This window comes from Peromyscus maniculatus, chromosome 7 (genome assembly GCF_049852395.1).
Source record: "Peromyscus maniculatus bairdii isolate BWxNUB_F1_BW_parent chromosome 7, HU_Pman_BW_mat_3.1, whole genome shotgun sequence".
Taxonomy (NCBI): domain Eukaryota; kingdom Metazoa; phylum Chordata; class Mammalia; order Rodentia; family Cricetidae; genus Peromyscus; species Peromyscus maniculatus.
The window spans coordinates 36,802,975-36,819,059 of NC_134858.1; the positions used below are offsets into that span (position 1 = coordinate 36,802,975).

Consider the following 16,085-nt stretch of genomic DNA (forward strand, 5'->3'; position numbering starts at 1 on the left):
GATCACAAGAGTGAGAAGATTCATTATTCACAGCATGTTTATCTTGTGGACCTTAATCTTGACATCTAAGTAACTGGACAAAGCACATAGCATTGAGAGAGAAGGAGGGAGAGAGAAGGGAAGCATGGGAGACAAGGGAGGTAGAAGAAGAAGGAGAGAGAGAGAGAGAGAGAGAGAGAGAGAGAGAGAGAGAGAGAGAGAGAGAGAGAGAGAGAGAGAGACTACATGTGTAGACATTTTCATTTTCAAAACTGATTAGGATCTGTTTCTGCTAAGCTGAATGTGATGACTCATGCATTTAACCCCAGCACTCAGGAGGCAGAGGCAGGCAGATCTCTGAGTTCGAGGCCAGCCTGGTCTACAGAGAGAATTCTAGTACAACAAGGATACACAAAGAAACCTTATCTCAAAAATAAATAAATAAACAGAATCTATTTTATTAACTTCTGTGTTCTATGGCCAAGTTATCTCCCCTATCTGAGCCAATGTTTCTTTATTGGCAATATTGATATAAAATGGAGTTTTTCTAATTAAGTTTTTTGTATTCCTGAAGGTCACACAAGAAAAATGTGAAGAATTATATAAAGTATATAAAGAGATACACATAAATATGCTGCTATTAACAGTAGTCATTCCTTCTAGGGAAGAAAACAGTGAGAAAATAAAACCATCTAATTCCTCATACTCCATCTTATTTCAGGATACATTGCCATACAATATGTGAATGTGAACATGACCAGTATATTACAGGAAAACATTACCACAGACTTGAAACAATGGACTGTGGTTCTATTAGATTGTTTCTAACTGCTCATGCTACCAACTACATGTAATATGAACATTTTTATTGCATATGAATTTGAAATGTATGCATATAAACAGAAATGGGAAAATAATATGCAAAAGGAAATTGGTTGCCTCAATAAGACAGTATTTTTATAGCTTTTAAAAAATTCTTATATCCTATTATTCTGATAATTTTTCTTTTTAGTGGTGATTTTCATTACACTGCTCAATATCTAGAGTTCTGTGATTTTCAATAAAGATAATTTTTTGTCAGGTACTCACCAACTAGAGTTTACTGTTTCAGAACTTCATGGGCACTGTATTTACATCAATTTTCACCATTCTGTCCCCCTCCAATTTTTCCTATGGCCCCCCTCCTCTCAAATTCATGACCTCTTCTTCTATAATTACTGTACACACACACACACACACACACACACACACACACACACACAATGTATATATAAATACAGCCAAATGAGGCCATTTGGTGTTACTCATCTATGTATGTTGAGAACTGATATCTTAAGATTGAGTAACTTATCAGAGGGTTCACCCCTAGAAAAGATCAGGTATCCCTCTCTCAGCAGCTATTAATTGCCTATAGCTCTCCATCTAGAGGGAGGACCTTGTAAGGTTTTGCCCATCTGCACTGAGCTATCAACTCATTGTGAAGGTCTTGTTTGGGTAATCATATTATTGAGAGGTCACAGGTGCAGCTTTTCTGTGATAAATAGAAGACACCATCTCACAGCAGACACACTGGTCCTCTAGCTCTTAGGAACTTTCTGTAACACTTTCCATACTGTTCCCTGAGCCTTAGGTGTGGTTGTGTTGTGGATTTATCAACTCAGGTTGAGCATTCCATAATCAGTTGTTCTTGGCATTTTGGTCAGTTGTAATGGTCTCCATCTGCTAAAAAGAAAAAAGAAGGAGGAGGAAGAGGAGGAGGAGGAGAAGCAGTTTCTTTGATGAGAGGTGAGAGCTCGCTGTGTCTTTCAGTGTAAGAACAGGTATTTAGAATACAGTTGGAAGTTGTGCTGGTTTAGCAAAGTGACAATAGCAGGTTCTCTTTAGGGCCCCTGACCTCACCAGACACGGGAAATTGGCTAGGTTTACAGTACCAGCCCTGAACTCCCTTCTGCCGAGTGGACTTGAAGTCCACTTAAATAGTTGTTGGCTGTCCTCAGGGCAGAAGTGCCACTACTGCACGTTGAGGAGTATCTTGCCAAGCTACTCATTGTTGAGGTTCACAGATTTTATAGTGAAATAGGATTATTGATTTCTTTAAACACAAGAGTGTCGGTTTGAATAATGCCTTCAGACACTATGAGAGTTGGTTCTCAGGGTAGAAGCTTCCAGAGGGATATCTTTTAATCAAATGTCATAGTAATTCAAAGCAGTCGTCAAAATTATTTTATCCCCTGAGTTTTATCCTACATTTCTTCTGGTACAACAGCCTAGAAAATAATGTCTTTGTAAAAGCCAAGGATAAGGTAGAGGACCACACTGAAGAAATGAGAAAAGAAGGAAAAAATAAATGGGAAATAGAAATGAGAGAAAAAATCTCACATGAAAAAATATAAATGGCCAATAAATATATGGGGGGGGGCAACATCTTTAGCAATGAAGCAAGTGTAAATCCAAACTGCAGAGATTTTATTTCACCGCAGTCAGAGTGGGCACCTTAAATAGGACAAATAGAATAGGAGTCCAGGAAAGGGGCCTAAAGAGATGACTCAGCATCTAAAAACAGTGGCCAACCAATATCTGATATGACTCAAGGCCTACTCCATGAGATGAAACCAATACCAGAAACTGCTTTGGTGACTAAGAACCAGAGACACGATAGTCCAGGAACCTAGAGTAAAACCAAATACTACTGTCCTATTCCAGTGTGTTAGTTTTTATTTTATTCTATTTTAATTATCCCATAGAAACCTGTATGTTTTCTAATAAAAGACAGAAAAGGAGTAGAGCCAGTGGGAGGGGATGTGAGGGGAAACTAGGAGGAGTAGAAGGAAGAGAAAACATAATCAGGACGTATTATTAGGAAAAAATTCTATTTTCTTTTTTTTTACTTAAAAAAATTTTCTTTGCTTTTACATATCAACCCTTGTTCCACCCCACAAAAGGGAAAAAGAAAAGATGTACACACCCCTTTATGTACTGCCTAATTTTATGTTGCCATGTCTAACTTTGATACGATAGTTTTTGCTTCATCTATTATATTTTGTCATGTTTGGTTGCTTGTTCTTTACTAATGGAAACATTAGGGGAGTGGATTCTAAGGGAAGAGGGGTGGAGAGTAACTGTGAGGAGAAGAGGCCGGGAAACTATAATCAGGATACAGTGTATGAGAAAAGAATATTTTCAATAAAGGGAAAAAAACAGAAGGAAAAGTATTTGGAGACAGTTTTCTTGGCTCCCAGGAAAAGGCATTTAAGGAATTTTTGAACATCCCTTTGGATCCAAACCTAGTGCATACCATAGTTTTCTCCTCAAGGACTCCACAAAATGTTTTCTCTGTCAAGTTACAAAGGCAGTTCTAACAAGAAATGATTCTTACACCTTATGGAAGATAGTGGACTGAAATGACCCACTATACCAGAACTTTTTTTTTTTTTTTTTTTTTTGAGATTCAGAGCTTTAGTCTCCCTAGAAGCCTAATTAAATAGGCTTCTTTGAGAAACCGCATTGAAGACCTGAGTTTCTACAACACACCCAAAACTTCTAATGGGCATTCCCTTTTGTGGTGCCAATTAACTGAGCACTAATCCAAAAGACGTGGGGATTGTCTGCTTCACAGACTCCTCCCAGTGCCAACTAACCCCAGCACATGTAGATCTGACTGCAAGCTGGAACTCCTTTAGTTACACCTGTCAAATGCCTCTAAGGTCCGTTTCTGACATCTCTTTCTATGATATCAGACTCCGCCACGTGTAGCTCTCTCAAAGAACCTTCGCACAGCTTGGTTGCTCCAATGCCTTATGTTCCAAGGTCAAGGGTCAAACCAACAGACAAAGGATTCCACGGTAGTTTGTTGCTCTGACAACAGTCTGCCCTTTATATAAGAACGGTAAAGGGAGGAAGTCATCTTTTCTGCTCTACAGGTTACTTCAGCTTTTGCCTCTGTTGATGTCTGTGGCAACACCTCTGCAGTCAGTGAACATTCAGATTTCGTCCTTCTTCCTGTGACTGATGAAAGAAAAGACATGTGAAACATTGGTGATAGTCTCCGATAGAAATTTTTATCCACAATGATGCATCTCCCAAACAGAAGTATCCAGAGTGTCAACATAGTCTTCTCCTCTGGGGCCATAGTCATGTTGGTAGTAGGATTAATCATGGAAAACTGGGTGGAACTGATTCCCAAAATAAGAAAGGATAAGACTACCCACAGTCCATGGCTGGGTTGCTGTCCTGCTTTTTGGCCTGAAGGTCAGAACTATACTATGGAAAGTGGTGGGTGGAGAGGAAAATTTCATGGTTCCTTGACTTTCATCATCTGATCAACTTACCCATTATTCCTGGGAGCAACTTTCTCAGGCCACAGTAAATCCATTTGCAAACATAACATAGTGGAGGAAAACTAAAATTTCACCATTTAGATTTTGAGAGAAAATATTAGGATCTCACTGGTTTAAGCACTGGACTTTTGATAAAACTGGTAAGTAGCAGTAGGGTTACCAGCACAACTGGACATGAGGGGTATGACAAGATGACCGGCCAAAAGGCAAATGGATTTTAGCATCCCTAAGAGAGAATGGGTGGAATAAGGTACTCAACCTATGAGTTATGAACGAGCTTATAAAATCACTAAGTTTCTGCTGGGTCTCTCAGCTGTCTCAAGCACACACCTTCTGACTTTTTTAGATCCTCACGAAAGTTTGACCTCGACAGTTGTGGAAATGAGTCTAGAAGGAATATCTTACCATTCTCTCAATACAGCTTCTGTTTCCCAACAGATAGCCTGGGGACGATCAGTAGCATCATGAAGATGAGTCTCAACATATCCATCTCTCTTAATTTGATCTTAGGTCTGCAATTCACCTCTATGATTTCTCAAAACAAGTGTGTGCACCTCCTAATTGGTTTCCTGAGTTTCTTCACAGGTAACAGCTCCCTGGCTCCACTGGCACAGATGGAAGTTGCAATGGGCTTGCAGGTCCCACCCGTAATCCTTAAATAGCTGGTCTTTCCAGTTCTCTGATTTCAGGATTCTCTGATTCCTGAGTTAGATCTGTCACTAACTTATGATCACTCTATGAAATGGCTGTCCTGGAAGTGACAGTTTGGGAAGTAAGGTGAATTGGGGGTAAAGATGTGACTAATGAGTTTAAATTTCTTGAGAAAAAAATTTCTTTATTTTGGACAATAGGTTGCCTTTTGTTCTATGCAGTCACTGTGTATCATCACAGGCTAAATAAGGGTCAACAAAAGTACTTCGTTACCTACAAGGTCAAGTGGATCGCTTTCACTGTCTACTTAGCCATCGCACTCTTCCTTACCTGTGGTGAGTATCTCCAGGGCACTAGAAGAGAGACAGAAATTGGTTAATCCATACAGAGTGAAGTATGAAATGATAAAAATGGAGAATCGAGGAGAAGAGGCCAAACCCATGTTTTAAAAGGTGAAAAAAAAATCAGCTGGACAATCTAAATACAGTTCTTAGAAGCAGAAAGCTGAAATTGGACATGGTAGGCTATCCCTGCCTCTAACAGCACTCCTCATCTTCTCCTTTTCAATATTTTTAGTACTTTACAACTTCAAGGGAGAGATAAACCATGAAGGTCACCGCCAAGGACAGTGGCTGAGAACAATGTTCAATTATGTTAGGGGGCCAGGGAGCCAAGGAAAAGGGCATGGTGCCAAAACAGTGACAAGACAGGCAATGTCAAAGCAAATATGAGAGGGACCCACCAGGACAAGGGGTCCCCTTCTCCTTCTCCTGGGGAGTTTTTAAAATTTCATAAGAATTGCACCTCCTCAAAGAACCCATATCGAAACACATCTTCATTCAGAATGAACCCTCCACAGCTTACTGTGGAGAATTCCACTCCCTCTAACTAAATCACTCCTTCTCCAGGATGACTCCAGAGAGGAGCTGGGAAGCATTTGCAAGGCTCAGTGGTCAGAATCTTCTAAGAATTTGGAAGGCAGTGGTCCCACACCTCTTCCCAGTACACTAATCCTGCTCCCTTGTGTCTCTGTCCCTAGGTATCTTCTGTTTCATGCAGTGCACAAATAAATGTGCCTGCCCGAAATTCTGTATACCGTCCAGTGAAGTTAGTAGCAGAAGGCTGTCTGGGAGTTCAATCCAAGTTATTTCACTTCCAGAGCGCACCACAATGCCTCGGAGCATTGTCCATGTGCACTCCATGACCTCAAACGATGGTACCCTGCACAAACCACATGTACAATCACGTCGTGTAACCTGGGCTGTATGACTTAGCAGTGTGTGTGTGTGTGTGTGTGTGTGTGTGTGTGTGTGTGTGTGTCTCCAATAATTTCATCTGTGTATGGCATTATGAATATGTATGAATGCATTGAGGTCAATGAAAATATTCCAAAAATGTCGCTTTTTAAATCTTGGCTTGATAAACAATTAATATCCTCTATATTTGTTATTAATGCAAAAACTTTAAATAAATCGTATTTGCTGCACTGTTAACTCTATAACAGCATAGAATACTTTTTTGTTTTACTGTGTAATATTTTGACCATATTGATGGGAAGACAAAGCAATATGATAAACACCTGTAGATACATCACTCCACTTTATGAAATTTTAACATTACATCCTTTCTTATTATTTCCACCATTTCTACTGGATTTTTTTTTATTCAAACTGGAACTCCTCTAGACATTTTCCTAATCTCATCTTTATTTACTATGATAAAACACTTTTCAGGATGGCTTGCTGGTGATTTTACATCATGAACTCATTTCTACCTCAATGCCTCTGGATAAATGATGTCCAACTAACCTTTCAAGTGTTTGGAGAAATTGTGTAGGTGTAGGACACAGTGGCAAACATAAGCTAGGACAGAACCAGGAGGAAAAACAAGAGGAAGTTTATCACCTCTGTGAATCAGTAGCTATTCAGTTTTCCTATAGCAATGGGACAACATCACATAATAGGTCAATGATGGCAGTGATTCCTATTAGAGTAAGCATGCAAACATGAACCGAACTTCCCTAAAGATGCTTCACCTGTGTTAAAGGCAGGCTTCCACCAGGTAGCTAGAGCATCACATTATGTTGGTGGAGATACAGACTGTTTTAAGATAAGTGCTAAACTGTTTGGGGCTATTTTACACCCCCATTAATCACTAGTTACACCAATGTTTGTATCAAGCTTAACATGTTTGAGACTATAAGGCAAAACTCACACAATGTATTAGTAAGCTACTTATAAAACAAGTAGTTTCATGATATACAATGAATAACTCAAATGTCTTGTCATACATATATGTATGTATATTTATAATACTTATTTATATATGCATTTTTAAACAAATTTCTTAAGAAGCCTTGTGGAGAAAGCATTGGTATGTTTCTCCTTGTTCTCTACAGTCTGCAGCACCAACCAATTGACTAAGCATCCCTTTTCCCCATTTCCCAACTTATTCTTACAGAGTCTCTCAAATAGACCTCAAACTGCATACTCTCATACTCTCTCTAGCCATTTGAAAAGCAGGCCATCAACAGTAGTGTAAAACAGCGGCTCTCTATAGGCATGTTTGAAACAAGTTGCTTTAGCCTCTGAGCACTGCTGGCTGTTGTTTGTCATCTTCTACTGGGTATCTCTCTAACTTGATGCATTGTGCTTTGACTGTATTTTGTTTTCAATGACTGTTCTTTGATGTGTTGTTTTATAGCTGTTTTCTACTACTTAAGAGGACCAATGTATGACACTTGAACTGGGGATATTTTCATCTTCAAGTTTATCCTACTCCTCTTTGAAGTCATTTCCCAGGCTTGCCATCTAGGAAGTGATTTTTCCACCGGCAGTTTTCATTTTTCTTATTACTTAAAATATTGATTGTTTTAGGTACCAACTATGCCTTTTGAGCAAATGGTAGACGTCACACCAAGCTTTGGGTGCTAGAGCTACATCACTGGAAAACCAAATGTAGCAAAACAGCAGTTACCAACCTGGTGAGAATAGGTGAAATTGGTACAGTTTTACTTTCAGGGCCATAAAAAACCCACATAGACAAGAAGGAAGGGGTAGGATATTAAAGATGATTTGAAGTTAGCAAGAGCATGGCTGAAAAACATGGGAGAGAAAACAGGCAGCTAAATGTGAATACAAAATACTTGACCTGCCTGTCAAGTCTTAGTATTAGTATGAAGAAGGAAGAATGAATGTGAATTCTAATGCATTTGTCCCATCTGTATTGTAGAGTATGCTGTTTGTGCACCAGTAAATAGTATGGATGTTTATTGTTTCGGCACAGAAACTTTGGAAGGAAAACAATATTCAAATATTTGTAATGAAAGAATTTTATTAGTGCCTAAACCTTATTTCAATAGTTAGAATCCTTTAGGTTTCCATAAGAAGTTCTAGGGTATTATAGTGCAGGAAAGTGACTGGATAACTTTACTGTGCAGTTCACAAACCTAAAAGAGACACCATATCAAACCTCTCTACTCAGCCAGATCCTTCACATCCTTCCCCAAGGTCCAGCTCAGTAAGTCTATCTTACTTTCTCTTTCACACTCCACTACCACAAGCTCCCTGATCCAGCCCAGGCCCCACACCCTGTGCCCCAGCTTAGTGTGGCCACCGGTGCCTGGGCCCTCTCATTGTACATCCAACCTCTTCACCCAGCCAGATCTATTCTCACACTCCAAGTTTGGACCAGGATACACACCTTTCACACCAGCTCAGTTTTATCTATCCACCTGACTTCATTCCAGAATCTAAGCCCAACCCAACTAAATATCCTTTCTTCTGCCATATCAGACACAGAACTAATGAAGTCCAGATGTCCAGATCTCATCGCAAAATGCAAACAATATTAAAGATCAAGGCAAGATCTCCCCTCCAAAACGTACAAGTCCTGTAGAAATGCTTGCCAGGGAGAATTACATAGATGAACCACAGCACACAAAGTTTAAAAGAACATAAACTTCATCAAAGAATTCAAGGAGTTAAAAAAGACACAACTCAATGAAATTAAAGAGAATCAGCTTAAGGAAAATAATCACCTAAATAATGCCCAAGAAAATACAAACACAAGGATGATAGAATGATAAAGACAATCCAGAATTGAAAATGGAATTAAATAAGAGAGAGAAACACTGATGAGTATTATGATATATCACGCAGGGGACCCTAGCTGGCCAGGCCAGGGTATCCCACACATGCAGGAAAACATGGCGGGCAGATGCAGCAGTGGGAGACAGGGCATGGAACAATCACTGCAGCCATGTGGCGGGAGTTTATTACAGTAGAGAGATGAAAAGAAAGATAGGAAAGAGGGAGACAGGGAGAAAGAGAAGGGAGGGAAAGCAGAGGGGCAGGTTTCCAAGGGGCAGGTCAGAATACTAACATTCCTCCTTTTTGATTATTATAAAAAGGTGAGTTATGAGTAGCAAGTGGGGGAACAAAGGCACTGAATTCCTGATACTGCTTCAAGCTGACATGGTGCAAAGTGGAGAGAGGGAAACCGGGAATCATGCACAATGCCGGGATCTCAGGCATCTGTTCCTTGAGGGAGCTGAGAAGGCAGGCTGCAGCAGTGATGTTCTAGGAGCTTGAGGAATAGCACACCAAATTGGGAGTATAGAAGCCACAGCATCTGCTGTTTCTCTAGAGGTCACGTAGGAAGAGTGAATCTGCAAAATATGCTCGAAAAATAGGCGGGGTCAGAAATGGTCTCTGGAGGTTATTAGTTTTCATCAAACCAGATTTTTTGATACAGTAGCAGAGCTTTTCCCAGATATCTGTAAGACAGCTGGAATAGATTTACATCATAACAAAAAAGTTAAAATTCCATAGAAATTTAGGGACTCTTAAGAACCGTTTGTAGTCAATGTTGTATTAGTTTATCAAAACTGCATCGAAAACTGAACCTCTGGAGTTATATCTGAAGTCTGTACCATGAAGTTTGTGAATGAGGCACGCCTGGCTGTATTTTTAACAGGAAACTTATTAATGAGCTATGAAGGTGCGTGTAGTCTTGGGATTGGGGCTGTTAAACTGATACATCCTAGTCATCAAACACCATCAGATCTGAGAAGGATAAATGTAAAAAGAAGTGAGACAACTTTCCTAACTTCATATAAACAAGCCAGGATATACTGAGAGCAGTCAATAGTAAAAAGCTATATTGGAATCTGTTCTGTGAGTTTATCTGATCTGGTAACAAGATAAATTGTGTCTAGACCTAGCCATAGAGAAAAAAATAATTATGTTTGGCTGGACTAATCTACATCAGCCTTCAGCAAGTCCATGTGTCCACAGGTTGAAGTCAGTAGTCAGTGCCTGGATGTGTCAGTCAGCCAAATGGAAGTCCACTGAAACAGATACAGACTAGAGACAGAGTTAAAATTTATGAACTTATTTAGAATTTTCAGGCCTGTAGTTTTGGTAATTGGAGACCAGGAAGGAGAAAATGCCATCCTCAGGAATAGACTCATACCTATAGGTTTCCAAGGGGCAGGTCAGAATACTGACATTGGTTTCCAAGGGGTGAGTCAGAATACTAACAATGAGAACTCAAGCTGGATGAAGATGAAATTGAAAAGCCCAATAATTCAACTAAAAAATGCAAAGGAAAGCCTGACAAATAGAATGAATCAAGCAGAAGATAGAATGCCAGGAACAAAGCACCATTTAGACCAAATAAGGGAGGAATATGAAATTTCAAAAACAGGAAAGGGACATACAGGAAATGAAAAAGACAAAACCTTTGAATTACGGGCATAGATGAGAGAGAAAAATCCCAAGTCAATGGCATTGGCCAGATCTTCAACAAGATTAAAAGAAAACTTCCCCCAAACTAAGAAAAGCCATGTGAATAAAGATACAAGAATCACACAAGACACCAAATAGACAAGAAAGAATATCCCCACAGCACACCATACTTAAAATCCTAAGCATACAGAAAATGCTTTGAAAATTGCAAAAGTAAAAACACAAGTCATATAATGTGGAATTAATATATTTATTATACTCTTTTAAAAAAGTGTTAAGATGGTGAAAGTATTCTGACTCTCCCTGTGCCAAAAACAAGGTGTCTATGTGAATTAATGTATACGTTAATTAGCTAGAGTTAGTAATTTTCCAACATGTGCATACACATATATACATACATATTTCAAAATGATATGTTGTACATATATGGTAAATACATAATTTATGTCAAATTTTAAACAATGTTTTTAAAAGAAATGTTTGGAATTGGGTTGTTTTGTTTTGGTGTTTCTGATTTTAAAAAAGGGTAAAGCAGTTGGAATTTGGAAGGACTGGCAAGAAGGCTTAGCAAGTAGAGGCACTGGCCACCAAGCCTGATAGCCCGAGTTCAATCCCCAGTACTCACATGGTGTGAGATGAGAACTAACTCCTTCAAGTCTCCTCAACCTCCGCGTGTGTGTTATGGCCTACAACACACACAAGAGGGGTGGCGGGGAAGAGAGGAAGAAGAAGATGAGAATAAACAGATAAATAAATGGTTAAAAAGTAATCTTTGCATTGTCTTTTTTACTGCTAGACTGTAAGAGAAACATAACCAAGACATCAATGGTATAAGGTCCTTATTATTATAGGCTAGAGGCTCTTGGTTTGGGGCACAAATGTTCTATTTCTTTGAGAGGTTTCCCCTTTGTTTCTTCATGCCATCAGAATAGTAAGATTTCAAGGAGTCATGGAACAAATGTGACCCTAAAGTGCCTCTAGTCATACAAGTACCTCCTCTAATAGGAAGAGGCATGGTGTCACTCAAATCATCCAGCTCATCAAGGGAATACATTGAGGTTGTGCTTCAAGCTCAATAATAAGCAATATTGTTTCTCTGTCTGCGTCCTGCACAGACTCAGGAGACTGACTGCAGCTGCTGTAGACAGCTGGTCGCAAAACTAAGAACTCAGCTTCATGGGTCCCAGCCATCTCTCTGTTGGTTTCTGCCTTAGGGACCAAGTTTGAAATTTTGAGAGAAATGTATTGTACATAAGTAAGTAATTATACTTTTTATCATGTATAGGTTATTCACTTGATAAATTCGTTGAGGAGGACTTTAGTGAGAAGTTGGCATCTGCAAACCTTAAAAATTCAGTAGCAAAAAAATAAATAGAATTCAGTAGCAACGTATTGCCAACTTTCAAACCGGAAGGGCATCAGGTTTTGAGCAGAATCAAGCTCATGCAACAAAAGACTGAAATTTCATCTGGCAAAGAACAGCTTTTTCATAAAATGGGGGCAAAGGAATCCCCTGAGGTGTGGCCACAGTGTATAAATGGCACAGTTCTCTAAATCCTATACATGTATTCTTGTATCCATAAATATTGATATGGCATGAGTAGTATAAATTTGTAATTAGCGTTTGAGTCCTGTGGCATGTTAAAGGAACGTGTTATTAAACTCATTATTCTTCATGCATGGAAACGAATTACAAGAACACAAAGCCAGAAAGAGACACTGGCAGTGGGAGCAGACAGCTGTTTCCTGCACAGTGGCCACATAATAAGTGATAGAAATAAGAGCAGCTGATGGCAACAGCTGAGGATAACGCCAAATGACTATGGATTAAAGAAGTAAAATCTAGACCAAAACTCTTTCGGGAAAACCTGGAAGTCAGGAGACCTAGTCCTTGCATAAGAACCAAATGCCTTGGGTACCAGTCATGCTCCATTTCCTGTTAGTGAACTCAGGGGTCACAACTTGTGCCCTAAGTCAAGTCCAACCACCAGTCCTCCATAAGTCAATTTAAAAAGCCAAATTAAAATTGGAAAGCAGAAAACAGAGATGTATTCCACGCGGCTACATTGGGAAGAGAGATAAGGAGATCCAGTGAACAATCCCAAATCCCCCTCATCCCACCCACCCCTCCCTACCCCCTGCCCACCATTGACTCATTGTGTGGACTTCAGTCCCATCCTCTGAGGTGGTCTGACAAGTTGTCAGAATTGTGCGAAATCTTTTTCAGGGAGACAAGCTCCCCTCTAGTTGGTGCCCTTTCCTTCTCCCATCCTGAGATTCCTGGGGAAATTTCCATTTGGGACCCACTCTTTCAACAGTCTGAGAGTCAGATTGAGAGACGTGTCTTTTTATAATAGCCTCCGATTTGGGAGGCCTGTTCCACCACACACCACAACAGAGTCCAGCAAGTCAATATATTTCTATCTTTTCAGTGGCCTTGTTTATAAAATAAAGTAACTGTGCTGTTGTGTGACAGAGACTGGAAGATTTGAGCCAGTATGTGCAGCACTCCCAGGGGAATTTTGTTTGTAAAGTAGATGCACTGCTCTAATACTTAAGGAAAAGCATTTACCACAGCCCAGGGAATCCTGAACAGCCTGATAGCAAAGCATCCTTCAAATCATCCAAGTTGATGACAAAGCTCTAGGTGCTCTTTTTGCTTTTCTTTTCTTTGTTTTGCTTTCTTTCCTTCTTTCTCCCCACATCCATTCAGAAAGAGATAATTATGAAAAGCTGAGTCAAAATGGAGGCCTATGTGCAAAACCCTAACAAATGTGTGTGCGTGTGGAGAGCTAGAAACCATGAGAGAAGCATGACTTTCTGCACCTGTGCATGTAGGAACCATTACACACCCTTCCTGAAGACTTTTACAAGCAGATGCCTACAGTAAGAGCTTTTCCTAAGAACTTTCCAAGCCAGAGCTTGCTCATGAGTTATGGGGTAGCTATCCAGATGTACAAGAATACTTATATAACATGCTTTTAATGTTCTATTCATGAACAGGGGATGAGAACTCTTGCTATAGGACCTTGTCACCAGCCTTCTTTTATTTCAAAACAAATTATCTGGACTCCTTCCTCTTGCATTTAAATGTTTCCCTTTTTCTCAACCTCCTTAGATATGGTTCAAGGTAGACATAATCTTCATTGTAGTGTTTCTTATTGTCTTTGGAGAATATTTTTCTCTCTCCCTCTCTTCCCCCTCTTCTCTCTCTCTCTCTCTCTCTCTCTCTCTCTCTCTCTCTCTCTCTCTCTCTCTCTCGTTATTTAGATTGACAAAATTAAGTAAACCGTACATCTCAGGCCAAGATAAAATATGAGTATTTTTCTATATGGGACAAAATCCTCATCTATTTCAATCTTTTTTTTTAAATCTCTCTACTCCCTAATGCCTTCCCCTGCCTCCTCTGAAAGGCAGTACTCATTTATATGGGGTCTTATATCATGTATATTGCTGTTTAGTGTTGACTAAAAACAGCTCATCAGTCTTCTCAGCTCAACTAAACTTTGAACAAACATAGCAATAACCCAGAGTGATGGCAGGTCATGGTAGAGGCAGCACTCTCTGAGACAGGCTAGAAAGACAGATAGACAAAGAGAACATGTGAGGAAAAGCAACCCTTAACTCAAGAGTCTAGTTAAAGTCTCTCAACAGATAAGAGTAAAATATCTTGGCACAACTAACAAAGATCACTAAAAAGATTTTCTACATAAAAATATTTCTTTTCGTGTGCAGATAGTTCAAATAAGAATGTTAAAATAGCAGTGGGGACTGGCGAGATAGTAGGTAAAGTGATTCTCATGTAAAAGTAGGATTGATTAGAGTTTAAATAACAATTTAGAAAGTATAGTCATTGTAGGGTTAAAGTGGACACAAAAGCAATGGGTTGACAGATCACATTGAAGGGTCCTCACAAGGTTATGGGAAAAATTACAGGAGAGTAGAGCAGCATAGAAAGTCAGAAAAAAATTAAGGGAATGTGGGAAGGGAGAGAAGCCCTTCACCCTAAGGCTGAGAATCAAGAAAGTTCAGTTGAACCAGTAAGTCCAGGTTTCCCTGCAGATATAATGCTGTGTGTTTAAGATATTTCAATGAAGATGTCAAAACAACAAATGGACCATGCTTACTTAGACAGCCAGAATGTCTGTGACCAAGTTCAGCTGTGTTGCATCCCTAAATCTAAACAACATACTACATAAAACTACAATTTCACTTACAAAAGGAAATTAAGATAAAGAAACGAGTTCATAAATCTCTAGTTAATTTTTAAAAATTTGGTTAATCTTTTAAGTGTATTGTAAATTATATACTTTGAGCAAAGTAACTTACAAAGTCATAGGCATACACACACACATATATACATGCATACATATATATATACATATACTCATCAGCTATAATATATATATATATACATTCCTTTACTGTAATTTACCATTTTACTATCTTTTTCATTCAGTTCCAAGTGTTTCCTAATAGTGTACATTATAATTTTTTATCCAAGAGTTTATTCAAGATGATTATAAATTTCTAAGAAGGAAGGTATATCTACTTACATGCTGTTTCTTTTAGCTATTTCCCTGTAACTTAATTTTATTGTAATCCAAGAACCCACAGTATCCTGGCTGCATACTACTTCTTCTTTGCTTGTGTTCTGTGTGAATACCCTGTGGCCATTTGATGAACACGTGGTCTGATTTGAAGGTGAAGAGCTTTATTCATGTCTGTTGGAAGGCCTTGCTAGTCAGAGGTTGCGGTCTATCTTGGCCTGGCAACTTTTTCCAAACCTGAATGACATTGGGGACTCACTCCCCCACTGTGAGACTTTCTCCTCTCTACCTGCCCTTATCTGGTGAATGTCCCTGGGCCTGGAGGACTGACCTTATCTGAAAGCTGTCTCTAAGCCTGGATTCATGATTTATCTTTAGCGTGACCCTTGGCACAGTTTCCCACTAGAAGCCTTCCACCTGCTGCACATATGGTAACTAAGACTTGTACTAGGAACTTTGCTATAGGACCCTGCTGCCACATAAGCCTTATGATAGGAACATGCCACTTAATGCAAATTAGGGTTTGTCCCCAGGCTTCCCAATCCTATACATTCCTTATACTCTGGAATAAGATTGAGCTGATTCATGGAAGCAGTCTCCCAGAGGGTTATCTCATACTCACAGCCATGAGCTGATTCATGGAAGTAGTCTCCCAGAGGGCTATCTCATACCCACAGCCGTCCAAACCTGGTTCCCCACTTCTGCTCCCTCCACCCTCATGGACCAATGCAGCCGACAATCCAGAGGAAGAAGCAGAGCCATACAATCTGGAGGAAGAAGCAGAGCCACACATGTTCACTAGATCAGTGCTTCTTTTT

The 16,085-nt window shown here is 39.5% G+C and overlaps 1 protein-coding gene across 4 annotated transcripts; it reads left to right on the forward strand.

The window, feature by feature from the left end:
- Positions 1-3,821: 3,821 nt before the first annotated feature.
- Positions 3,822-6,468, forward strand: Tmem225 (transmembrane protein 225). Of its 4 annotated transcripts, none has more exons than XM_076576056.1 (4): positions 3,822-4,227; positions 4,827-4,901; positions 5,189-5,302; positions 6,007-6,468. In XM_076576056.1, exons 1-4 carry the CDS (start codon positions 4,047-4,049, stop codon positions 6,234-6,236), a joined length of 600 nt encoding a protein of 199 aa, XP_076432171.1. In that variant the 5' UTR covers positions 3,822-4,046; the 3' UTR covers positions 6,237-6,468. The 4 variants fall into 4 exon arrangements, with proteins under 4 accessions (XP_076432171.1, XP_076432170.1, XP_006981286.1 ...); XM_076576055.1 differs by having other exon boundaries at positions 3,823-4,227; positions 4,755-4,901; XM_006981224.4 differs by having other exon boundaries at positions 3,824-4,227; positions 4,755-4,901; positions 5,168-5,302.
- Positions 6,469-16,085: the final 9,617 nt, after the last annotated feature.

Bases quoted from the DNA above. Each gene is read 5' to 3' on its own strand.
- Tmem225 (XM_006981224.4), top strand. From the start codon at position 4,047: ATGATGCATCTCCCAAACAGAAGTATCCAGAGTGTCAACATAGTCTTC. The intron at 4,902-5,167 runs GTAACAGCTCCC...TTTGGACAATAG, and splicing joins TTTCCTGAGTTTCTTCACAG to GTTGCCTTTTGTTCTATGCA. The intron at 5,303-6,006 runs GTGAGTATCTCC...CTCTGTCCCTAG, and splicing joins CGCACTCTTCCTTACCTGTG to GTATCTTCTGTTTCATGCAG.